The sequence below is a fragment of the Lampris incognitus genome, chromosome 20 (assembly GCF_029633865.1).
Source record: "Lampris incognitus isolate fLamInc1 chromosome 20, fLamInc1.hap2, whole genome shotgun sequence".
NCBI lineage: Eukaryota > Metazoa > Chordata > Actinopteri > Lampriformes > Lampridae > Lampris > Lampris incognitus.
In genome coordinates, this window is record NC_079230.1 from 25,096,332 (window position 1) to 25,123,596 (window position 27,265).

The 27,265-nt window shown below is 45.7% G+C and overlaps 1 protein-coding gene across 1 annotated transcript in view; it reads right to left on the reverse strand.

Annotated features, from left to right (window-relative positions):
• Positions 1–550: 550 nt before the first annotated feature.
• dthd1 (death domain containing 1) overlaps positions 551–27,265 on the reverse strand; it is a 40,634-nt gene continuing 13,919 nt past the window's right edge. Inside the window, exons 8-11 of the mRNA XM_056300207.1 lie at positions 5,544–5,833; positions 2,250–2,500; positions 1,323–1,380; positions 551–858 (exon numbers count right to left, since the gene is read on the reverse strand). Coding sequence (XP_056156182.1) covers positions 551–858; positions 1,323–1,380; positions 2,250–2,500; positions 5,544–5,833 — 907 coding nt within the window. The remainder of the gene's footprint in view (positions 859–1,322; positions 1,381–2,249; positions 2,501–5,543; positions 5,834–27,265) is intronic.

Consider the following 27,265-nt stretch of genomic DNA (forward strand, 5'->3'; position numbering starts at 1 on the left):
TGCAGCTAACTGCACTGCCTCCTATGTATCTTTTATGCAAACAATGCATTGATTTAATTATATTCCAAAATATCATGTTGACGTGCCTTCTCTCTTTCATTAGCTCACTAGTAGGCCATGACTGAAGACGGGAATACTGCATTGATGAACAATACAGAAATGACTCATGATTATCTCACTTTTATTGCTCAAAATATTTGGTGGGACCGGGAACAAAAAGTATCTCCACACGTGGGTCAAGGCTGGAAAGGATTTTTTTAACCCCAATATGAGTGTAGAGTTACTAATATATATATACTATATATGCTGTGATAAAATATAAACATAAGTTGAGTCTAGTTACAAAAGTAAACTGTTAGACTAGAGACATTTTTTTCTGAGCCCTCAAATAGTTTCTAAATACACGTGGTTTTAAGAAAATATTTCATGGTTAACATATTTTAAACCATGGCTAGTTTTAAAATGTGATTGCTTTTTTTTTTTTAAGCACCCTCATAACCTCCACTCACCAGACCCTTGGGAAATCTTTCATGCATACGTCTCCTGCCTTCTATTCTTGTGCACTGCCTTTTGCGGCTGCAGCGTGTCTCTGCAGCAGTGCCTGGGCCAGATCTGGCCGGCCGCTCTTCGCCAGGCCTCGGGCTAACTGGGAGGCTTTGGCCGGGTGTGGGCCGGCTGGCTGCCCCCGTCTCCACAGGACCAGGAGCTGGAAGGCCTGGGCAGATGGGCTGTCCCCAGCCCGGAGCTTCACCAGCTGGGTGGAGCTGCGGCGGAGGTGCAGAGAAAGAGCCAGCAGGGGAACCTCCTCCTCTGACAGCTCTCCGGCCAGCCAGAGGAGGAGTGAGTCTGACAGAAACCCTGGAGGAGTGTAGGTAGTGGGATGGAGAGAAGAGGGTGAAGGGAAGAGAAGAAGAGAGGGGTTTACTGTTGGCCATGTAAATTCTTAGAACATTATTATTAGTAGTAGTAGTAGGAGCAGAAGTAGCAGTAGTAGTTTAGTTGTAGTAGTAGGAAAAGCAGTAGTAGGTGGTAGTAGTAATGGTAGTTTAGTCATAGTAGTAGCAGTAATAGTGTAGTAATAGTAGTTTAATAGTGATAGTAGTAGTAGTAGTAGTACAGTTGTAGCAGTAGTAATAGTTGTAATAGTAGTTGTAGTAGTAGTAGCTGTAGTAGCCATAATAGTCGTTTAGTAGTAGTAGTAGTAGTTGGGTGATCGCCATATAATAAACCTAATCAATAAGGCAAAAAGAGGTCAATGTTTCTAAAGGAAATGATTAAAAGAAAAGATGTATAAGCAGCACTGTTAACAGCAGTCCACCCACCTGTCTCCTCAAAGAGCTTCACTTTGGTACCGATGGGCTGATTGACGGTTCTTACTTTCTGGAATGAAACGGAGAATTTTACATATTTTGTTCCTGCGAGTGTCAACGCTGACTTGTATCTCCGTGTGGGTAGTGCTGACTGCTTTGTGTTTGTTTGAGTTTGGTTTGATTTCTGTGGGGGTTTGGAGATGAATGTTGATTTCGATTTCAATTTGTTTTAATCTCTGACCAGTGAAACTGTTGGGGGGGGCGGGGGGGATCTGTCGTTCAACTTAAAATGACATGTCTGTTACCATCTGCATTCTCTCCGGTTCTGTTAGTGCTTTGCAGTGACTGGAAAATGCCAGCACACTGGATTATGGTCAGTGTGGTTTTACTTTCCCTTAATACTGCAGTCAAGCCTTGGGGGGGGGGGGGGGGGTCAATCAAGCCTTGAAACTCCCTGTGGAGAATTCCACCATTTTGTGCTGTCGTAGGACTTGGAGAGTGATGCTACGTTCCCTCCCAGTTGCTAACATGTTCACCGATTCAGATTTTCCAATAATTGATCCAATCTCAATCAGTTGGCTTTTCTTTTAACACCGAAAAGTAGCCAAAATTTCTGTTAATTACTTGACTCTAAATGTCAGATATATAATTCAACATATTATGACGTATTGTGGTTCTGCAAACACTGCTATAAAAAAAAACACATCAGTATGCATAAAATATGAGTAATCAGACACACAGCTAGTGGGGGGCACTGTTGTGGTTCTGTGCAGCCCTGTTACAATACAGTGACTGCCACCTAGTGGTCAGTGATAGAAACTACACAGAAGTAGTGCAGTTTCCGCACCTCTTTACGTGTAATCTTAATAGCTGATGCAGTGTTTTAGAAACTCAACACAATATTGTTTTGTTACATCCCTGACTGTAAATGTGAAGTACCTTCGGCAAAGTCAGAGATATCTTACAGACGGGATCTCCCAGGAGCTTTACGTTTGGCGAGATGGTTTCATCACCCTGCCACGCCAGCTGAGATCTGTAGACTTTATAAAAGATGGCCGTGCCTTTGTAATGAGGAGAGCTGTGGTTTCCAAACGGGTCCACTTCAGTCAGATTCAGCAAGAGGCGGTTTTTCCACTGACTGTGGAATGTGATGCACTCGCATGGGATGCCGTTTTGGTTGTTTTGGGTCCCTGAATAAAAAAAAAAAATCACATTTTGCTGTCACATTTTCCATTATTCACAAAATCTTTCCATTTTCATTCCTACAACTTAGTATAAGCACGAGTATATAAGCATAACAGGGTCTTACTTAAGCTACTTAAAATTGTATCTTAATGATATTCTATATTGATTTTTGTTTTCTCGCCAGCAAGACGGAATACCTATGCGTGAATGAGAGGGAGGACGACGGAATGGTGAGGATGCAAGGAGTAGAGGTGACGAAGGCATATGAGTTTAAATACTTGGGGTCAACTGTCGCAGGTAATGGGGAGTGCAGGAGAGAGGTGAAGAAGAGAGTGCAGGCAGGGTGGAGTGGGTGGAGAAGAGTGTCAGGAGTGATTTGCGACAGAGGGGTACCAGCAACAGTTAAAGGGAAGGTTTACAAGATGGTTGTGAGACCAGCTATGTTATATGGTTTGGAGACAGTGGCACTGAGGAAAAGACAGGAGGTGGAGCTGGAGGTGGCAGAGTTGAAGATGCTAAAATTTTCATTGGGGGTGACGAAAAAGGACAGGATTAGGAACGATTATATTAGAGGGACCGCTCAAGCTGGACGGTTTGGAGACAAAGCAAGAGAGACAATATTGAGATGGTTTGGACATGTGTGGAGGAGAGATGCTGGGTATATTGGGAGAAGGATGCTGAATATGGAGCTGCCAGGGAGGAGGAGAAGAGGAAGGCCAAAGAGGAGGTTTATGGATGTGGTGAGGGAGGTCATGCAGGTGGCTGGTGTGACAGAGGAAGACGCAGAAGAAAGGAAGAAATGGAAACGGATGATCTGCTGTGGCGACCCCTAACGGGGGCAGCCAAAAGTAGTAGTAGTTGTAGTTTCTCGCCAGCAAGACCATTGTTTGAGTGGATGTAAGCTTTGGACACGTTGTGGAAATTGCGTGAAAGTAGAAACGGACAATGTCTGTCATTGACTGCACGAACGCGTGTGTCATTTACTCTTATGTACAAAAAAAATCACACACACACAACATGGCACTGCTCCCACAATCCTCCTAGCACCACCCTGTTAACCCGGAAACCCTTTCTTAAAGGGCCCGTGTCCACCTAATCCAGAACGCCAACCGATCATGGTGAATTCTGCCCATATAGTCCACTGCAGCGTCTTATTTTGCAATGAAAATAATTAGTTGCCTCTTAGTTGCTGTTAATTTATTTTTTCCATGTGGTAGAGTCAGGTTAGCTCAAAAGAAACCTTTGATAAAAAAACATATAGGACGGTGTCACTATGGGACATCCTGACAGCATCGCGGATTCTATAGTACAGATTCAGATTAACATCATAGTATGATAGATTGACCCAAGTGATGGCTAAAGGGATGTTTTGGTTCCCTTGGTTTTTTTACTGTGAGTCCGACTCACATATTGGCAGGCAAACTTGTAGATGCCTTTTCCGCCCCCATGTCTGTAAAGTAGAGGTACGTTGAGCGGTAAGTTTAGCCTACCTTAGCTCAACTGCTGGATATCTACTGGGATCATTAGCTTCTCTCAAAAGTAGAGAAACAGTTTCTCCAAAGCCGATCGTTAACACTTTAGTCGTTACCCTAGCGTTAACAGTTTTCCTTAACCAACGTTTTCAGGAGAAGATGGGAAATGCTAAAAATGAGTTTCCAGCTGTTTTTCTGTACACAGGACTGATATCCTGGACCTGGGTGGTGTTCATTACTGTACTGATGGTACAGCCCCCTGTGGCATTGTCTCCTTGTTTTATAGTAATCGACATATTCCAGAAATTTGATAGGTATGCAGAGTTTACCACCCTTTAAACTCGTTCACGTTTAAGGTAGTAAATGGTAATTGAGTTTAAAGGGTGCTTCGATGGGATGAGTTTCTCCATCCCATCGAATCCCTGTGTCTTTATTTCATATTGGTCAGGTCGATGCCTTTCTCTCTGTGGCAGCCTTCCAACCAGACCCAGAATAAAAGAAGTCATTCTGTCAAGGTTGAGCGAACAACACGTCTACAAAATTTGATGGTTGGTAGGAGATGTGAGATGGTTGGTAGGTGGCCACGGCGAAGGCCCCGCGACACTGACGTTAATGTTCTGAACATAAAGGCATCCGGGCAGACCCAAACAAAATTGATTTTATGTTCCGACGCTTCGACGGCCTCCGTTGCAAACATGTAATTCATCTACTTTATGGTGACGTCTGGAGCTGTGGGAACCGGCTGAGGAAAATAAACCGGTGTTGACACGGCGGGGCAAAGACACGAGTCCACCAACCCTATCTGGGACTTTTTACATGTATATTTTTACACAGGCTGTTAGCTAGCTACAGTACTTGTGTAATGTCACTATAGCATCAGTTTGTCAGTTTTCCCAGCACTGTATATATGCGTTAGAAACCTAAGGTCACCCATGTTGTTTCTTCACTGTATATATGGGGGGGAAAAATCTGATCTATGTTTTGATTAAGATAATAATTGAGCTCATTTTGAGGCTGAATATTGTGTGTGTGTGTGGGGGGGGGGTCAAATCTCACACATGCGGCTCTGGGTTTTTTATTAAAGTTATTAATTTTTTTCATACTATTTTTGTTCATCCTAATTTTATCGTTGGTGACTATCTTCCAAGGCAACCATACAGTCCATAAATATCTGCCCAAGATGAGAGTGTGGTAGGTCAAAAGTAAAAAGAAAATTCAAAAATGTGGTTTTTGATGCAAAGTATATGAATAAGGTAAGAGAATGACAATCAAAAAATGTCGAAATTTAAAATATCCAATTATGCAGTTTTTGTACAAATACTGCTACAATGTGAATCACTCATCTCTAAATTGGATTTTATTTTTTCTAGCTCTCTCTCGTGGCTTTCAAGCCAGAGCAACTTATAAACCAAACAACAGAAACGGTGTCTTCTGTGATCAAATAGGATTTGTTTGCAAATGAAGATACAGAAATTGATCTTTTTTTTTTTTCATTTCAGATGACGTTCTGGAAAGACAAACATCACAGCATTTGTGGTTAAAGGACGGTCTCTCCTCAGTGTCTCCTGCTGCCTACCGGTGGAGGTGATGTTGCCGCTGAAACAGAGGAGCAGTTGATCCCCTTCGCACATGGAGATCTCTGGCTGAGGGCCCGGGGCCCCGCTGTAGCCCCGGGCCCTCAGTTTGGTCAGCTCCCAGCTCAGCTCCCGGCCCGGCAGGATGGCCACCAGGACGGTGTGGCGCTCCTCCCGCTGGTGAAGGAGGACGACGGCCGCCGTGTGACGGCCGACCGACCCCTCCAGCTCCTCCGCCAGGGAGAGGAGGTGGCAGGACTGGACCGAGGTGTGGAGACGCACCGCCAGCAGCCTGAATAGAGAGAGACAGACAGAGAGACATGTAGAGAGAAAGAGAGAGACAGACATATGTAGAGACGGAGAGCGACAGACACAGAGAAAGAGAGACAGGGAAAGAGGCTTACACACACATACACAGAAAGACACATAGAGACAAGGAATGAGACTTACATATGCACAGAGACAGAAAGATGTACGCAGAGAAAGAGACACATAGAGACAAATAGGTAGAGACAGACATAGAAATAGATAGCCAGCCATCGGAAGAGAGAGATGCCAAGAGACAGACAGGGAAAGAGACTTACACATGTATTAAGACACAGGGACAGACAGACCGAGCGAGAGAGAGACAGACAGGCAGAGAGAGAGAAACAAGCAGGCAGACAGACAGACAAGCAGAGAGACGGGCAGAAAAGCATGCTGACAGAATAAGCAGACAGCCATCACATCAAAGACACTGAGCTGAGAGATTAGATTGTCACTGAAGAGAAGGACGGACACTAATCCACCACCACAGACCTTCAGACAGAGAGGAGAATTAATATTACCTATTCTGCTGACATCACTCCCTGAGAGAGCACTCGGAGATAAGAGAGATGAAGCGAGTTATCGGAAGAGGGAAGCAATGAGAAGCCGTTATTATTTAATGGATTTTTCAATGAAGAAAGGGTTTAGTCTAACTTTTCACCTTCTATTTTAATTATTTAACATGATGGGGAAAAATCCCTGCAGAGAATATACAGAGTAAATATGACCAAATCAAATCCATCAAGGCCGTTTTACTGTGTGTGTGTGTGTGTGTGTGTGTGTATATAGTGTATATATATACACTCATACTAATACACACAAATGGATTTGTTGTCGTCACCAACATGTCCTATATATACTGTGACTTAGAAATATTCAAGACTGGAATTCATGGTGTTCAGATCCTGCATGGACTTCAGTCCCATGGTTTTACTGAAGCTCCTTACACACACAGAAAAGCTCTCTTGAAATATGTGTTTAATAACTCTTGTAACGCATTTGTGTTCCCGTTGCCTCGTTCTTGAACAATCCCAAAGATGTCAGACGAGTGTTTGCCATCAGCGATGGCAAACACTGGGACGGCTGGATTGTTTCTGAGCAGGATGTAAGTTGACGGCTATCTTATTTGAATTGCTGTGTTAAATGAGATGTTTTCAATCGCTACGTGATGGTGAACGTGATTATGGACGTTTATGAATGTTTCACATTTGTACTTCCTGTAAAAGTGTCCAGAAGGATTTTAATAGCGGGATTTTCCTTTTCCACCTTGTGGCCTCTGTCATGAGTCAGGGGTTTCGGTAGGGACAATGGGAACACATTCTCACCAGCTTTAAGGATCTGCTTCTGTTATAGCCCATTTTTTTTTTGAGAAAAAAAAAGGTAAATAACGTCATGTCTAAGGCCTACAAGTAATGTGATGTATGTACAGTTTAGGTTGCCGTGGTGGTTAGCATTGCTTCCACTCCTCCTTCATGGAGTTTGTATGTTCTCCTCAAGTTGCTCTGGTTTCTGTCCGTGATCCAAAAACATGCAGACCCCGAAGTGGATTTAACAGGTAAAGACAACAAATGAGTGTTGGTGATACAATACCCATGAAAAATCACCAGAAAAGATTTGACTTGTCGGTTTTTACATTTTCTCAAACTGTTGATTTTGGGTAGAGGTGAATGAACAGTGGAATCAGTTTTGCATCGTGAGGCAAATGGGGTGTCTCAGCTGTCAGTCTGTTTCTGAACAAAAGAGAGGATATTACGTGCTGCCAACACTTCAGTTGGAGAGCCCGAATGTAGCCCACAGTGAACGCTGGCCAAATTAACGTGTAACAACTTCTTGTTTATTGGCGGTTGGCTAACAACGGTATGGTGCATTACCCCCACCAACTGGAATAGAGAGTGGATCAGAATGTCGAGTTACACAAAAAAAACAACAAAAAAAAACAAAAACCCACAAACATGTCTTCTCAATTAAACTGGTTATTCACCGGGTTTCTGAGAGGGACTAAAAGCCTCTCAGCAGCTGCTGCACACCTTCTCCAGGAACCTCTGCAACACCCAGAAATGTCATTGCTGCATCTACAATATGTCAATTCTCTCCGATTTTCTTTCTACTCCAGCATTACAGCTAATTGCCATTGCCGAAAAGGCCAAAAAATGTCCTCTGGTCCTGACAAAAGCAAAACTCAGCATGCTTCCTGACTGACTCCTCCTTAGGTTCTTGTTTCACATCATTCTCGTTTCTCTCCATCTTTCAGCAGCTTCAGAATATAAAAATCCCTTTTCTGCTCTCATCTTATTCACTTTCTCTTCCTTAATTCTTTTTCGGGCACTGTGCTGACCCCGTATCATAATTTCCCTTGCAGAGCAGGCACTTTACTTGCACTTTCTTCACATCACAATTTTCCACATTGCAGTTGTCCTCCTCACATCGTCTGACTCCATTACATACTGCTGCAAACATGTCCATATTCTTGACAACAGAAACATCTGAGAGGAGCGCTCTCATATGGCCTCACCCTGTAACTCAAATAAGCAAGGTACAACTCTTTTTGGCAATTCCCCTTCAAAAGTCAAACACAGACTTACTGTCCTCCTTCTCCCCTTCTCGGAACTTAGTCATTCATTCTTGCCTCTCACACACCTGCAACTGCCCGAAATGACTCAGCCTCTACTGACAGTGGCACATAACTTATTACTCCCTTCTTTGCTCTTAATCCGAGTGGGAAGCAAGTCACAGAGAGACTTCTAAATATCTCATCCTTAGAGGCTCTATCTCTCTGATGCTTTGAGATACAATCAATGATAACCATCCCACTTCTAGTTATCCTGATCGATCGTACATCTCCCAAGTTTTCTCCCAACAAACTTTCTGACCTCGTGGGTCCTTGAAAAGCCTGTCTTCTCTTGTCACGGCTACCATCACAATGAGATACTTCTCCGTTCCCATGACTGACTAGAATCACTACAGCAATTTGATGTATTCCTCCTCCATTTCTTATTTTCAAACCCTCTCTTGTCCTCATTCTCATTTCCAATTTCACTCTCTGTCTCCGACTCTGATGCCAATTCCACCCTTACGAAAACACCCCATGAACTCCTCTTCTTCCTCCCCTCCACTGGCCCGCTTTCTGACATGGCCCCATGAAAACACCTCGACCGCCGCTGTGTGGATGGGCCGTGGATAGAAGGAGGCCCCGCGAGATGGGCTGTGGCTTCATGGCGGCGGAGAGTGGTGGGCAATGGGGCGACTGCTCCCCCAGCCGTGGTGCAAACCCAGCCCGACTGACCCAGTTGTCCGGTGGTGCTTCTATAGCTGTCAAATGCACGAGTACGAGCCACTGCACCAGAATTGAAAATGACAAAATAAAACAACTATAACTGTAAATTGAGAGACATTTCAAAAGGTTGGTAGAAAATGAAATAAAGGCACAAGGTTAGCAAGTAAACTTCTGTGAATGATGAGTCTCATCTCATCTCATCATCAGTCGCTTCTCCAGGGTCGGGTCGCGGTGGCAGCAAGCTAAGTAGGGCACTCTAGACGTCCCTCTCCCCAGCAACGCCCTCCAGCTCCTCCTGGGGGACCCCAAGGCATTCCCAGGCCAGATTGGACATGTGTCCAGTGAGTTCTGGGTCTACCCCGGGGTCTCCTCCCAGTTGGACATGCCCGGAAAACCTCCAAAGGAAGGCGCCCAGGAAGCATCCTAATCAGATTTCCGAACCCCCTCAACTAATTCCTTTCGATGCAAAGGAGTAGCGGCTCTACTCTGAGCTCCCTCCGGATGTCCAAGCTCCTCACCCTATCTCTAAAGCTGAGCCCAGACACCCTACGGAGGAAACACATTTCAGCTGCTTGTATCCGTGATCTCACCCTTTCGGTCACTACCCAAAGCTCCTGACCATAGGTGAGGATTGGAACGAAGATTGACTGGTAAATTGAGAGCTTTGCCTTCTGGCTCAGCTCCCTCTTCACCACACTGTTCTGGTAAAAGGTTCACATTACTGCTGATGCTGCACCAATCTGCCTGTCAATCTCCCACTCCATCCTACCCTCACTCGTGAACAAGACCAAGTCTTTCTTGGTACTCTAAAGGAACTGAGGGACTTGAAAGTTGCAGGAAAATTGATAAATATTGACTTTTCAATTATCAAATGTCACAATAATGGATATTTCTGTAAGACATGGCAATGGAAAATGTATAATCCTTTTAAAAGTGTGTTGTATTATGTGAGCGTTACCTTTTGGTTAAGATTTGGAGGTAATATCCTATATGTGTGTGTGTATTAGCTACACCCAATAATACATATTCAAGTCAGGAGTCCACCGGACCTCACAAATGACGTGTGCATGTATTTCTGTCTGAACCTTTAGTCGAGCGGTTAGCGTTGCCTCCAGCGGTGCGGGAGATACGGGTTCGCGTCCCGGCCGCGGTAGTTCCTGTGGTTGCGTTGTCCCTCGAATTCGCTACAGTATTTTATGTTTATTCTGGTCTGCATTTTTGCCTGCCCTGCTGGGCAGTGGTTTTTTTGGTTATTGTGTGTTTGCTGAAGTCCAGTAAAGCGACTTAGTACTTACCAACTGCCTCTGCCTCTTCTCTGGGATTGGGTCCAAACACACGGCGTTACAGGCACAGCATAAACGAAGTGTGGAGATCTGGAGGTCTGGCTATGCATGACAACTACTATATTACAGTAGAATGTAGGGGCCTAAGACCTGGAAGGTTGCAGCAATAAATTGACGCATCAACTTTTCAATTATCAGATGTCATAATAATGGCTATTTCCGTGAGACATGGCAATGGAAAATGTATAATCCTTTTAAAAGTGTGTTGTATTATGTGAGAGTTACCTTTTGGTTAAGATTTGGAGGTAATAGCAATTTCCTTATCCAATTGATTGCATAATCAACAACTCTCACGTGGTCCCCACAAATCATGGTCACATTGTGTGTGTGTGTGTGTGTGTGTGTGTGTGTGTGTGTGTACTAGCTACACAAGTCAGGAGTCCACTGGACCTCACAAATGACATTGGCCTGTCCACCGGACCTCACAAATGACATGTGTGCACGTATTTCTGTGCATGCCTTGTGTTGAAAGTACATGCTCACAAGGCATTGAATATATGAGACAATTATTTGAAAGTAAAATCCAACTAAAGTATTAACTTGCACTTTGGTTCAGACCTGGGTGCGAACTTTCAGGTGTGAGAACGCCCTTATATTCAATGCCTTGTGAGCATGGTGCTTTCAACACAAGGCATTCCGTCCAAATGTTAACCAGGAAGTAACTCTCTAACTCACCTTTAATGTGATTGTACAGTTTACATGACCTTCTTCCTTCCTTCTGTAAGAATTATCCCAAAAACTCAAAAGGCAATGTGAGGCAATCCTTGTGGCAGTGTCCGACTACTCAAATTACCATCTTGATTTAATTGTAGTTTGCCTGCAACATTTTTTGTTGAGCTAAATACGATTTCTTTTTTTCTGTCATGAAAGTATTTTAATTTGTTGATACAGGTTGTGAATCTAGCAAAGACCGGACTTGTTGACTATACAGACACAGACACCGATGATGACTCGTTGTCTGAACCTGTTATTCCAAGGCCAAGGAGGTCCAAATCTATCTTTGTAAGTTATCATCTTTGGCTAGTATTCATTATTTTGTGAGACAACGATAGAAACAAACTTTATGCTGTTCCTCTTGCTGCAATATGACATCAGGGATTAAAGTTCTCCATCATTTGGATTCCATAGAGGCCGTATATGAGATCAGTGTAGATCCGCAATTTTTTTCTTTTTTTCTTTATGGTTGGGGGGGGGGTACAGAGATCACTACAGCTTGGAGGAGATGGCATACAGTTGACGTCATCAAAACGCACCCAATGGCGAGTCTACTGATTTCCAAACCATGATCTTCCCCAGCCAAATGGTTTACAACGCCTATCATGATTTGCAGATTAGGCAGGCTGGCAGGTGGAGTGACGCCACACCTTCCCTCTGAATGTTCATGAGCAGGCAGACAGAACCAGACTGAACAAAATAAATTATTAGTTATTATCAATGTTATGTAACAATTTATTTTCAAATAAGCCTAGACCATATTTTATGTAGGTAGGTTAGATTAGGGCTGGGTGATGTCTGCTCAAATGTGACACCACGATGTGCACATCCAAACATCCCGATGGACGATGACATCGTCCTAGTATTGTGCTTTTATAATAATTTATTAATTTAAACAAAGACAAATTTTCATTATTTTATAGGCCTATTATTTATATCAGGTATTCGTTTAGCTTGTGTTTAGGGATGTTAATTAATCAACTCAATTAACTGCCAATAAGAATCTAATCGATAAGATTTAAAATTAAACAATTAATTGAACAATCTGCGGTCGTGTAATTGTATCAACGGGAGTTTTTATGTGAAACGTAATCATGACTTAAGGTCTCCACGCGAGGGCGCCAAATTTGGCATGTTGTATTATTGAGGCCGCGAAGTTTAGCCTACACAAGAAGACACGAAGCAGGCAAAACGTAGGTCCGGTGTGGGAATATTTCACACTGAAAAACGACAGCGATGCACACTGTAATACCTGTGGTGCTGTTTTGAAGTATAACAACTCTAGACTAGCACTCGGTTAATGTACCGCCTAAAAAGCACACATCGTGCTGCCAGGGCCAAGGGGACTGCAACCTACCACCATCACCTCCGTGTTGGCAGAGGGTATGTGACGAAAGACGAGACGGAACGGAATTTTCTTCCTGCTACAGCAGCATACACGACTTCATAATCTAGTTTTGTTACGCCACAACAAGCCTGTTTCTCAAATGCTACAATAAATCGTTGTTTGAGGAATTTAACATGCATTTTGTATTCTGTATATCGTAAGTTATATTTATCATCAATTAACTCACGATTGTTTGTTAATGTTAACAACCGTCGATTAAGAAAAAGCCCTAGCTCCGTCACGTCCTATCCCCATTGGGCAGGATGGACAACAGAATATAAATACAGGTTAAAAATCTTAGTTAAAACAAGTGACTTTTACTTTGAAAATTTATGATCACATGATTGCTGAACGTAATTGCGCCTACAACTACTGCATTATGGGAAAGAGAACCTCTACCGCTGTGCTGAGACGCCATGCAAAGTTCTAAATAGTCATTCCACACATGGTCTGAGAGGCGCACACGTTTTCAAGGTGTCTGAGGAGGCGAATGGGAGAGTAATCAACACTGGACATCAGTATGAATCGTGGCCTTTTTTAACGTAAATTGGACCTGTGTAGCTACACAGGGACTTGGCTGTTTTAGAGACTGAAATACTGCGGCGGGTGCTGTATATGGATCGCAAGTGCCCAAAACTTGTAGTTTGTTAATATACGTATCTTTGTTGTTGTTCTTTCGTAAGGTGATCCAAATAGTCGTTGCTTGGAACAGCTGGAAAATTGACAGTTCTGTGCTGCCGCTCTACGGAGCTGCCGCTGTTGGCCGCCACGCTGGAACTTTATTTTGCTAGCCAGGCTCCGCCTCAGTCACGTGACAGAAGACTCTGCTCCTCCCCCCGTGACGTCACAGCGTTCCACCCCGGCTCACAGTGTATATAAACTGGTGCGCTCAGCGCCGCCGCACAGTTACTCCGAGATTCTACGAAGAGCAACAAGAGAGTGAAGCGTTCCACTGTAAAGAAATCATTGTAAGCGATCATCGAAGACTACGAGGTGAGTATCTTTACACTTTTATGGATCAATAATTTCTGCATTCTCCTTATTGTTAAGCGACTTGGAGTGTTAGAAAAGCACTAAATGAGTTTATTATTATTTTAAAAAGTCAAGTGTGATTGTACTTTCAGTGAAAAGGTAGATGATGAATTGAATTTGTTGCTTTGTGTAATTTTATGTTTTGGTGCAAAAACCTACTGTTTTCAGTGGTGAAGGTGATTTTTGATTTACTGGCTTCTTTCTGTATAACTCAAATCAATGAACTACTTTACGGTGGTACCCTGTGCTAATTGAATAGGCTCTCAAAAAAGATTTTTGAAGAAAAAAAGAGAAAAGAATAAAGCAGTCTTTTCTTCTTTTTTTTAAATGCAGCCCAGATGTTATTAGAATATCCTGTAAATATTTTTAAATATAAACGAACGGTAACCATCACGGAAGGTTCCCAAGACGTACTTTGGAGGTAGTATGAGAAAATCCAAGAAACATTTAATTGGTTCATCATTGCAACTCATGAGTTCACCGGTGTAACTCTAATTAATGTCCTCGGTAATTTGCATATGAAGCCGGTGTTAGATCACCGGTTTCGGTCATAATGCAACTGTACTGTTTATAAGGTTGGGGAAACTACCTGCAGTCAGCTGAGATTGACGAAGTCGCTTAGATAAGTGATGAAACGTGCCCAGATGAACTGATTCAAATTTTTCTGGGATTTCTACACCTGGATTATTGAGCACTTAGTGCAGTACCTGTTCAAAACGAATTTACACCTGTTGTGGAAATTTGTTATCTGAGTGTGGGGATATTTGAGCTGCGGTATTGACTACGGTGACGTCATCACATCTGTACGTTTGGCGAACATTAGCCGAAGGGTAATGGGTTGAATATACGAACTAGCTTGTGGAAGAGGGAGGGGTAAGTAAAGAGAGAGCGAGAAAGAGAGAGAGGCAGAAAGAGAGAAAGAGAGGAAAGAAAAGTTTGACTGAAAAAGTGAAAGACAAGGGAGGTAGTGATGTGTTTGGGATAAAACAGTGCAAAATAAATAGCAAACAAATAGGCAGAAGAGAGGGCAGGACGAGCATAAGTCTTTTCGTCTCTCAGCCATCCACTCCTCAGCTCCAAACCTCAGCCGTTGAAGCATCCAAAGTGAGAGCCCAAAGTGATAGTCCGAGAGCGAGGGAGAGCCCCATGCTCACACAGAGGCCAATAGCACAAGAGAGACAGCACCCCGCAGAGAGAGGCCGCACCTTTGCCTCGGTTCCTCTTTATAACAAAGGCTCCACCCTAGTTCCGTCACATCCTATCCCCACACACAACCACACCATTGAAATGGCTGCTGTCCAAAATAATAAATAAGCAAAATAAGGTAGGACAGTTGGGAGAGGTGACAGGTATGAGAGTTGGGAGGTTGGGAGAGGTGAGAGGTAGGACAGATATGAGAGGTGGGAGAGATATGAGATGTAGGAGACTTGGGGGAGGTGAGGGGTAGGAGAGTTGGGAAAGGTGAGCGGTAGGAGAGTTGAGAAAGGTGAGAGAAGATAGATGAGAGGTGGGAGAGGTAGGAGAGGTGAGAGGTAGAAGAGTTGGGAAAGGTGTGAGAGAAGAGATGAGAGGTGGGAGAGGTAGGAGAGGTGAGAGGTAGGAGAGTTGAGAAAGGTGAGAGAAGATAGATGAGAGGTAGGAGAGGTGAGAGGTAGAAGAGTTGGGAAAGGTGTGAGAGGAGAGATGAGAGCTGGGAGAGGTAGGAGAGTTGGGAGAGATGAGAGAGGTAGGAGAGTTGGGAGAGGTAGGAGAGATGGGAGAGATGAGGGGTAATAGAGTTGGGAGAGGTATGAGAGGTATGAGAGCTGGGAAAGGTGAGAGAAGATAGATGAGAGGTGGGAGAGGTAGGAGAGTTGGGAGAGATGACAGAGGTAGGAGAGATGGGCGAGATGAGAGGTAGTAGAGTTGGGAGAGGTATGAGAGGTGAGCGGTAGGAGAGTTAGGAGAGAGGTGAGAGGTAGGAGAGTTGGGAGAGTTGGGACTCAGGAGAGGTGTAATGCTGCAATAGGCCAAGCTGGTTGGGTTAGGAGTGTATGGGTACTGCATACATGTTGGCATTAACTTGGCTGGAAAGTCCCATAATAGTTCTTAACTAAAATTTCTGTCTGTTACCGAGCAAGAAGGATGTTCTCAAAATGTTGTTTTGGTGCCCGTGATGATATAAAAATAAGATGAGCCAATAGTGTGTGTAACAAGGGACCTCATGAGTACACAGAAAGCAGAAGGGGTCCCCAGTAGTGATCGCCCAGACGGGTATGGAGAAATAGTTTGGATTTTTTTTTAATTTGAACAGATATTTGTCATCACAGACTGCTGCTGATCATGCCTGCTTTTTTTCGGAGCTGAGTGACATTTGGAAAGGCTGGTCCCCGCGGGTGTGGCCCTGTCATATGCCCCCGTAAGTGTAGCTATACGTGTGTGTGTGTGTGTGTGTGTGTGTGTGTGTGTGTGTGTGTGTGGTTTTCAGTATAGTATATGAACGAGTTAATTCTGAATCGTGCCCCTCATGGCCCCTAATAAACAGTAGCTTTATCTACATGTGAAGCAGAGTACATGGCGCTGGCTGCTACTGCACAGGAAAGTCTGTATCTTGTACAGCTATTGGGCAGGATGGACAATGAGGGCCAATATGCACCAGTAAAAATCTTTCAAGATAATCAAGGTGCAATTGCTTTGTCAAAGAACCCAGTGTGTCGTCAGAGATGTAAACATGTCGACATCAGGTATCATTTCATCCGGTCCGCACTCCGTGATGGTAAAATAACCTTTGAGTACTGTCCCAACAGCAGACATGGTTGCAGATGTTTTGACTAAGCCTGTAACAAAGTTCAAAACTGAACATTTTGTGGGTTATATGTTTGGAATGTGAACTGCCAGACAGTTGTAAAATGTTTAACAGTGTCCAAAGTGTTAAGTTGATGAAGTTGCATTAAATAAGATTTGTGCAGTAGGGGAGTGCAAGTGGGGGTGTTAACTTATATGGAAAGGTGCTGTAAAGGTGTGCTCTTACACTGACGTCATGGCCTGCATGTACAAATGCGCACGCGCGTAATAAGTTTTCGGTAACACTTGCTATGGAGCTGTCATCTATAACGCCCTATAAGCATCTATAACGGTCCGGCAACACCGACGAGTAAGCGTGACTATTCCTCCGTAAAGGTTGTGAAACAAAACCAGTATTCCTACCTTTAAGATGCCAGCACCAAGCCGGTGCCACACGAAATGCATGTCGATGTGAAGCAGTTTCATGCCGAGCTGTGTTTTGTGTGATATCGGTATGCGCGATAACAAAAAAAATGAGCTTCACGCAGACATGGGCAGGCGGACGTACGCTGAGGTCCGCTATTGCGTCATTTTAGTCCGCGTGGACCCTAGTGGGGTATGGTCCGTGTATGGTACGCAAGACTATGAATCCATAGTTTTCACGTGATGTCACATTCATATCCGAACACCCACCTGGCGGGCAAAACACTTCCCAAACGGCAGCATTATTGACCCATCCAGAACGAAAATACATATAACTGTGTGTAATGTTGTAAGCTTTCATCCTGGCGGCAGTGTAAGGAGAGGGATTCTCCACAAGATATATGTAAACATCGCCAAACTGGAACTCTGGCAGGGTGTAGCTGTCTCAAAAGTAGAGACTTGGTTTGTTATAGTTTCATTGGGATTTCGTAAATAATTTCATGTGATAAATATGTGATTAAGAATATAAATACAAGTTAAAAATCTTACAGTTAAAACAAGTGACTTTTACTTTGAAAATTTGTTATGATCACATGATTGCTGTACGTAATTGCACCTACAACTACTGCATTATGGGAAAGAGAACCTCTACCGTTGTGCTGAGACGCCATGCAAAGTTCCAAATAGTCATTCCACACATGGTATGAGAGGCGCACACGTTTTCAAGGTGTCTGAGGAGGCGAATGGGAGAGTAATAAACACTGGACATCAGTATGAATCGTGGCCTTTTATTAAAGTAAATTGGACCTGTGTAGCTACACAGGGACTTGGCTGTTTTTAGAGACTGAAATACTGCGGCGGGTGCTGTATATGGATCGCAAGTGCCCAAAACTTGTAGTTTGTTAATATACGTATCTTTGTTGTTCTTCTTTCGTAAGGTGATCCAAATAGTCGTTGCTTGGAACAGCTGGAAAATTGACAGTTCTGTGCTGCCGCTCTACGGAGCTGCCGCTGTTGGCCGCCACGCTGGAACTTTATTTTGCTAGCCAGGCTCCGCGTCAGTCACGTGACAGAAGACTCTGCTCCTCCCCCCGTGACGTCACAGCGTTCCACCCCGGCTCACAGTGTATATAAACTGGTGCGCTCAGCGCCGCCGCACAGTTACTCCGAGATTCTACGAAGAGCAACAAGAGAGTGAAGCGTTCCACTGTAAAGAAATCATTGTAAAGCGATCATCGAAGACTACGAGGTGAGTATCTTTACACTTTTATGGATCAATAATTTTCTGCATTCTCCTTATTGTTAAGCGACTTAGAGTGTTAGAAAAACACTAAATGAGTTTATTATTATTATTTTAAAAAGTCAAGTGTGATTGTACTTTCAGTGAAAAGGTAGATGATTAATTAAATTTGTTGCTTTGTGTAATTTTATGTTTTGATGCAAAAATCTACTGTTTTCAGTGGTGAAGATGATTTTTGATTTACTGGCATCTTTCTGTATAACTCAAATCAATGAACTACTTTACGGTGGTACCCTGTGCTAATTGAATAGGCTCTCAAAAACGATTTTTGAAGAAAAAAAAGAGAAAAGAATAAAGCAGTCTTTTCTTCTTTTTTTTAAAATGCGGCCCAGGTGTTATTAGAATATCCTGTAAATACTTTTAAATATAAACGAACGGTAACCGTCACGGAAGGTTCCCAAGACGTACTTTGGAGGTAGTGTGAGAAAATCCAAGACAAATTTAATAGGTTCATCATTGCAACTCATGAGTTCACCGGTGTAACTCTAATTAATGTCCTCGGTAATTTGCATATGAAGCCGGTGTTAGATCACCGGTTTCGGTCATAATGCAACTGTACTGTTTATAAGGTTGGGGAAACTACCTGCAGTCAGCTGAGATTGACGAAGTCGCTTAGATAAGTGATGAAACGTGCCCAGATGAACTGATTCAAATTTTTCTGGGATTTCTACACCTGGATTATTGAGCACTTAGTGCAGTACCTGTTCAAAACGAATTTACACCTGTTGTGGAAATTTGTAATCTGAGTGTGGGGATATTTGAGCTGCGGTATTGACTACGGTGACGTCATCACATCTGTACGTTTGGCGAACATTAGCCGAAGGGTAATGGGTTGAATATACGTGAACTAGCTTGTGGAAGAGGGAGGGGTAAGTAAAGAGAGAGCGAGAAAGAGAGAGAAAGAGAGACAGAGAGGAAAGAAAAATGTGACTGAAAAAGTGAAAGACAAGGGAGGGTAGTGAGCACTATAATTTGGTTTGAGCTCTATAACGAAGCGGCTGTCGTCTGGGAAATAGTTTGTTTCACAGCGATGCTGACGTCGTTCTTTTATTCTTTTTATTCCTTATTTCAGATCCCCATTAATCACTGCTTCAGCAGCGACTATTGCACAGTTGTTTGTCATCTCCATAAAAGCTGTCATGGGTGTGTGATCTGGGTCGTTAGTGCTCTCCCATCCCCTTATTGGTTGTTTTTACTTCACCTGCGCCCGTATGCCTGAATAACCCTGGTTGTCCAGCTTCACTCACCCCCCCTTTCTCCGATTGATTGTATGGGTCCCGCACACCTGCGCACCCAGTCTCTCTGATTGTCTTCCACTGGGTATATATGCCCCTTGGTTGCTCTGACTCGTCGGTTCGTTTCACACTCTCACTGAGACACTCGCAGAGACTCTTGGGTGCCCGAGTGCCTCGTCTGTTTGTGTGCTTCCCCGCTGTCTGTACTTGCCGTCTGTTCCTGCTTTTGTGTAAGTTTTTTTTTTTCGTGATTAAAGCTGTGTTCAAACCAAGCCTGTATTTGCTGTCCAATTTCAGGTTCCCTACCTGCTCCCACCGGTGACAGAATGAATATACCAAGGATGGACCCAGCAGATCTGCTCAGCCTGCCATATACGTGTGAGGATTTTGGGGTGTCGAGGGACACTTTCCTCCAAGAAGAGCCCTCCTTCTTTGAGCTTCTCACCGCATTCTGGAAGTGGGACCCTGAGAAAGCCCAAAGACTTGCTTTCTGCAGGTGGAAATTCCATGTGACTCCGGTTTCTCCACAGCCCTACACGATGGCGTCTGAGCTGCCCAGCACCCCTGAGCCTAAACTGCCCAGCGCCCCCGAGTGTCAGCTGCCCGGCATCTTGGAGCCTAAGTCTCCCAGCGACCCAGAGCCTCAGCCGCCCAGCATTCCAGAGCCTCAGCAGCCCAGCGTCCCAGAATTCCAGAATGGTCTGTCTGTTACTGTGCCACTGGCTGCCCCGGCCGGCGTGCAGTCTGTTGCTGTGCCGCCTCCGAAGCCTGCTCCCCGAGCGGCTGCCTGGTCAACTCCAAAGCTTGCTCCCCAAGCAGCTGCCCCGCCCCCTCTGAGGTCTGTTTCCCATGCGGCCCTTCCGACGCCGCCTCCAAAGTCTGGTCCCCGAGTGGCGGCCCTTCCAATGCCGCCGAAGTCTGTTTCCCGAGTGGCTCTTCCGCCACACCAGGAATCTGTTTCCCGAGCGACCCTTCCAACGTCTCTGAGGTCTGTTTACCGAGCGATTCTTCCGCCGACCCCGAGGTGTGTTTCCGGAGCGGCCGTTCCGCAGCCCCCGAAGTATGGTCCCCGAGCGGCAGAGCTCCCGCCGCCTCCAAAGTCTCGTCCCCGAGCGATTCTTCCGCCGACCCCGAGGTCTGTTTACGGAGCAACCCTTCTGCCGACCCCGAGGTCTGTTCCTCGAGCGGCCCTTCCGCTGCCTCCGAAGGCAGGTCCCCGAGTGGCGCCCCATCCGCCGCCTCTAAAGTGTGGTCCCCAAGCGGTGGCCCTTCCGACATCTCCGAAATCTGTTTCCCAAGTGACCCTTGTGACGCCCCCAATGTCTGTTTCCCGTGCGGCCCTTCCGCCGCTTCCGAAGCCTGGTCCCCGAGCGGCGGCCCTTCCACCGATTCCGAAGTCGGGTCCCCGAGTGGCGGCCCTTCCGACGCCGCCTCCGAAGTCTGGTCCCCGAGTGACGGCCCTTCCAACGCTGCCGAAGTCTGTTTCCCGAGTGGCCCTTCCACCGCCCCAGGGGTCTGTTTCTCGAGCGACTCTTCCGCCGACCCCGAGGTGTGTTTCCGGAGTGACCCTTCTCCCACCTCTGAAGCCTGGTCCCCGAGCGGTGGCCCTTCCACTGACTCGGACGTCTGGTCCCCGAGCGGCGGCCCTTCCACCGATTCCGAAGTTGGGTCCCCGAGTGGCGGCCCTTCCGACGCCGCCTCCGAAGTCTGGTCCCCGAGTGACGGCCCTTCCAACGCTGCCGAAGTCTGTTTCCCGAGTGGCCCTTCCACCGCCCCAAGGGTCTGTTTCTCGAGCGACTCTTCCGCCGACCCAGAGGTGTGTTTCCGGAGTGACCCTTCTCCCACCTCTGAAGCCTGGTCCCCGAGCGGTGGCCCTTCCACTGACTCGGACGTCTGGTCCCCGAGCGGTGGCCCTTTTGACGCCTCCGAAGTCTGTTTCCCGAGTGGCTCTTCCGCCACCCCAGGGATCTGTTTCCCGAGCGACCCTTCCACCGTCTCTGAGGTCTGTTTACCGAGCGATTCTTCCGCCGACCCCGAGGTGTGTTTCCGGAGCGGCCGTTCCGCAGCCCCCGAAGTATGGTCCCCGAGCGGCAGAGCTTCCGCCGCCTCCAAAGTCTCGTCCCCGAGCGATTCTTCCGCCGACCCCGAGGTCTGTTTACGGAGCAACCCTTCTGCCGACCCCGAGGTCTGCTCCTCGAGCGGCCCTTTCGCTGCCTCGGAAGGCAGGTCCCCGAGTGGCGCCCCTTCCGCTGCCCCTGAGGTCTGTTTAATGAGCGCCCCTTCCGCCGACCTCGAGGTCTTTTTCCCAAGCGGCCCTTCTGCCGCCACCAAGGTCTGTTTACCAAGTGACCTTTCTGCCAACCCCGAGGTCTGTTTCCCGAGCGTCCCTTCCACTGTCTCCGAAGTCTGTTCCCTGAGTGGCCCTTCTGCTTTTTTCGAAATCTGTTTCCCAAGGGGCCTTCTGCTGTCTCCAAAGCCTGCTCCCTGAGCGGTGGCCCTTCCAACGCCTCCAAAGTCTGTTTCCCGAGTGGCCCCTCCACCACCCCCAGGGTCTGTTTCTCAAGCAGTCCTTCCGCCGCCCACGAAGTCTGTTTACCGAGCAACCCTTCTGCTGACCCCGAGGTCTGTTTCCTGAGCGGCCCTTACACCGCTTCCGAAGTCTGTTTACTGAGCGGCTCTTCCACCACCTTCAGAGTCTGTTTCCTGAGTGGCCCTTCCGCCGCCTACGAAGTCTGTTTCCCGAGTGGCCCTTGCACCACCTACAAAGTTTGTTTCCCACGCAGTCTGTTGCTGTGCAGCCGACGGCCCTTACCAGTGTGCTGTTTTTTACTGTAAGCCATTTCTGCTGATGGACTGTCTGGTCTGTTCCTGAGCCATCGGCTGCCCCGCCGCCTGCGAAGTCTACTCCCTGAGCAACTGACCCGCCGCCTCCAAAGCCTGCTCCCCAAGCGGCGTTCTTTCTGCCGACTCCCAAGCCTGCTGCCCAAGCGGCGGCCCTTCTGACACCTCCGAGTTCTGTTTCCCGATCGGTGGCCCTTCCGCTGCCTCTGAAGTCTGTTTCCAGAGCGACCCTTCCGCCATTCCCGAGGTCTGTTTCCCAAGAAAACCTTCAGCTACCTCTGAAGTCTGTTTCCTGTGCTGTTAGTCCATGTGGTGTGTTGCTGTGCCGCCGGCCGCCCTTTCCGACTTGCTGTATTTTCCGTCCCATCTGACGTCTTTGCCGACGGGTGGTCAGTTCTTTAGCCGTCAGCTGCCCCGCCGCCTCTGAAGCCTGCTCCCCAAGCAGCTGCCCAGCCACCTCGGAAGCCTGCTCCCTGAGCGGCGGCCCTTCCGCTGCCTCCGAAACCTGGTCCCCGAGTGGCAGCCCTTCCGCTGCCTCCGAAGTCTGGTCCCAGAGTGGCGGCCCCTTCCACCGTCTCCAAAGTCTGGTCTCCCAGTAGCGGCCCTTCCGACACCTCCAAAGTTGGCCCCGAGCGGCAGCCTTTCCACTGCCTCTGAAGTCTTTCGCTAGCGGCGGCCCTTCCTCCGCCCCCGAGGTCTATTTCCCGATCGGCCCTTACGCCGCCTCTGAAGTCTGTTTCACGTGCGGTCTGTTGCTGTGCCGCCGCCGGCTCTTGCCAATGTGCTGTTTTATATTGTGAAGTCAGCCGTCTTTGACGTTGTACCGTCTGGTCTGTTTCTGAGCCATCGGCTGCCCTGCCCCCTGCCAAGTCTGCTCCCTGAGTGGCTGCGCTGCCACCTCTGAAGCCTGATCCCCTTGCCCAAGCAGCATTGCTTCCGCTGACTCCAAAGCCTGCTCTCAGAGCGGCAGCCCTTCCGCCGCCTCTGGTGTCTGGTCACCAAGCGGCAGCCCTTCTGCTGCCTCCGAAGTCTGGTCCTCTTGCGGCGGCCCTTGAGCACCGGCCCAAGATGAGATGGGTGAAGAGAAGACGAGGGCACTGATTAAACCGGTGCGAGAGATGGAGCTTGAGCTTGAGAGGAAGCAGTGTTCTGTCGCTGTGGCAGCCCACAAGAAGCTTCAGCTGGACCTGAAGGAACTGGAGGCAGCCATTAATATGGCCAACAAGAACCATGACGAGGCCCTTAAGCAGCTGAAGACTCTCCGGGCCCAGATGAAGAAATTTATCAGGGAGCTAAATGAACAGATCAATACGTGACTGGCTTGATAATGACTTGTTGCACAAGGTATATGATTTCTGTAGGGGATGGGTGCTCGTCTATGTGTCAGTTAAATTAAATCTTTGTATGTACCTCGTCACATGAGTACTAGGGAAATCTGAAGTCCATGAAGGTCATCCATCAATTACATTATCTAGCACAGTGATGAAGTCTCCTCCGAAAATGTATGGAACAGTTTGGAAATATATATAACCAGTGAAGAAGACGTTTTTTCTAATCTGTCAGTATAAGCATTATTCCCTGTTTGAGAGTTAAAACCATAAACATTAGCGATAATGTAATTACTACAACTTTTTCATTAAAACGGTTTTCAAAATGCAAACACCAGCTGAGCGTTCTGACCCATGAGACAACCATAAATCACATCCCCACTGTGATCTCCAGAAATTACTGTCTTGTTCAGTTGAGAGAGATTCTTGTATAAAACAAAAGTCAGTGTTCTATTGTTTGCAAAATAGAAATATAGCCTTACGTTTGTCGTGATTTCTTAGACCACTCGCATTTAGTGAAACAATAGACAACGACATGATGAATAAAAATAAGTAAAAAGAAAAGAAGGTAGCGTGATATACCAAGTAAATGGTAATACACCGAAATAGAAAACGTACGGACCCCTGAGAATGTATTAACAAGGGAATGAAAACTGCAAACCTTTAAGAAAAATGTGAACATAAGGTGCAGAATCAAGTAACAGTGTGAACATGAGGATACATAACAGCGTGCTCAATGTGGCAAATATTCTCTGGAAAGTCTTAAGAACACTATTTTACTCCTTTGTTTTAAAGAAAGAGGTAAATAAACAAAACTGCTTTTAACTATACCATGTGTTATCCAGTTTTCACTTTGCAGCAACAGAAAACATGCTGAATCATTCACCATAGATATTGTGGTTATAGTCCATTCCTATTTAAAGACCCCTTCCAATCATGTTTTAAGATATATAAAATGCTGTTTGATGCAATACATTTTTGTCTGCAAAATAAGTTCAATTATCTTGTTAAAACCACATCTCCTTCACCCTCAAAAAATCCAGTATATGAATATGCAAATTATCCCCGCCCACAATTCGAATCTCCCTTACCCCCCAGCCGCTTGGTACGTAGTACTGTAGGAGTAATTCAGCCATACATGTATGAAACAGAAAACAAGAAGAGCAAATTGGGCAGGGTCAAGTACAAGTAGACTTATCAAAATGCTAATGTATTTTATATATCACCCTCTACAACATTAGAAATGCAGCGGTAACAGATAACACAAGCCTTTTGTTTGATTACGTTAATCAGCTAATAATGTGTTGCTAATGTTAGATAAACTGTGGTCCCGCTCGCCACCTTGTAAAGATAAATGCTCAGATGCACAGTTAGAAGAAACGCTTTGAGAACCATAGATTTTTATATATAAATATGTGGTTAGCCTGGCTTGTGCTGAAATGATAAAATCTATTCGAACAGTTAACATGGAGACCCATTCGGCCATGTTAATGTGTAAAGCCTGTGTGCCATTCAGAGGCTCTGATTCATTCCCACATGGTAATAATGGATATGTTAATGTTAGGTGCAAGAAAATAATTTTGTAGTTTCTGGTGACCATTCTACTGCTGTCGACAATCCATTATCTGCATACCGACTAAGGTATGTCACTGGTCTGCTTAATGTCAGTAGTCTCAAACGGTCCATGTCAAATCTTTTTGTAATACACGTGTGAATAAGTTAATCATTGTAAATCACATTTCGGTGACCTTACGCATACAAAATAGGTAGCAATTGTACAGAAATGGCTTGTGTTCGGTGTCTGAAATTCAGATTTTGCCAGAAATATAAAACGCTTTGAGTGGCTGTTGCAGCTAGAAAAGCGCTATATAAAACACAACTTGATTGATTGATTGATTATCGTTTATGTAGCATTTGTACACATCAGAATATTCGAATATTCAGTTTAGCAGCTTTTAACATAAGTTAGGGTATCTCGCTCCTAATTAACTTGGTCGAGCAATTAAATCTCATTTAGAAAATAATCTCTGACATTAATGCAAAAAAGTTTTTAAAAAAAGAATAAAGTGAGTAACACTGTAAACTGTACCTTGATTGTACCTGTGCTCAGTTTGGCTCACCAACCGTGACTCTAAGGTGGGAATATTTCCGATCCATTTACAAAAGCACAGCCTCCAACAAAGAAGCCAGCTTGTTTTCTTTCAGTGCCTTTTCTACAATGGGCCAACGTCTATTTCTCCTTTCCCTGTCTTCTGCAGACAAGTCCTCTGCCAGCTTCAAATTGTTATTCTTCAGGAAGGTTGAATTTTTCGCAGAACGCCAAACGGCGTCGTGGTAGATCTGAGAGGTGAATTGCAGGATGATGCCTCTGGGTTGGGTGTTGTTCGGCTTCCTGGGACCAACGCGATGCACCGTGTCGACGACATCTGGTATTTTATCTTTGGCCTCTGGAAGAAGAACTTGGCGCACCTGGATGACTTCTTTTCGCACGTCCTGTTTCTCCTTTTCATTTAAGCCATAGAGTTATGGATTCCAGTGGCGCAAGTAGCTTTCCAAATGAGATATCCGTTTCTCATGTGTGTCAGAAATTGCTTCATGTTTTATGATCCGTGACTCAGTTTCTTCCATTCTATCCTTCATGGTTAGAGCACACACAGAGTCAAAGGATTCTTTGCCTGAAATCTGCCTAGCATTTTCCTTAACAGATTCTTTCACTTCTGCAATCACACTGGAGTTGTCTCTGACCATCTTTTCCAAGGTGTTGGATCTGTTGTTTATCAGCAAGGAGAGAAACGAGAGTTGGGAGAGAATGGATTGGTCTCCTTGTTTTCAGTTCTTCTCTGTTTAACGGCAGGAGACAGACGGTGTAATGGGAAAAGATGGAAAATCTTCCATCATCGTAATGTCATCCTCCAGTCAATGACAGAAATCTTGGGTGTGACAGAGAACAAGTCAGAGGTCTCAAATGAGCTTAACCGACTGGTGGCCATTGAGACCGCCGAGATTAAATATATCCTCTCTGAGATCGCTCAGGAGCCAGTGCTGAAGCCCTAAGGTATTTGTGGGTGGAAGTTTTCACAAAACCCACACTCTCCACAGCATTGTTGACGCCATGGGCACCACCATAAGAGGGTGCCTAGAAAAGATGATGGGCTGCTGCAAAACATCCCAGTCTACAGCCATAGCCACCACTGACCTCTCAGCACAGGAGGAACTCCAAAGTGTTGAGGGCGCTTCAGTGATGTCTGACCTTGATGTCATTGATTCCGAGAGAGACCACCCATGCATGAAGCTAATGGATAGCATGGTTGCTGCCACTTTTGAGAAGACAGTGGCAGCCAGTTCATCATTTTCTTCCTCAAGCCATGGCAGCCATAGATCCAGGCGTGCAACACCTTGCTTGTCAGAACCTCAGACCTTGTTCTCACAACGTGGTGGTCAAAGTCTCTACAGCACAAATGGGACACATAGAGCAAGGTTTGTGCAGTTTGTAGAAAAGTACATTGGTTACACATTGACTTTTCTCAGATGCACTAAAGGGATTTCTGATGTGGTCTGTGCAATGGTGAGTTCTACAAAACAGATTCCAGAGGACATGGGAGCTGAGAGCCAGAGCCCATGCAGGCCTTATGCAGCCCCATCATTCCTTCAGTCATATTTTGTCCAACCAGAGGCTGCATGTGACTCAACCACAACCAGCACCCTTGACAGCTTTCCTCCTACTAGGAGAGTCTCAGTCTTTAGCATCAATGCTTTGGACTCTGTAGACAATGAGGAG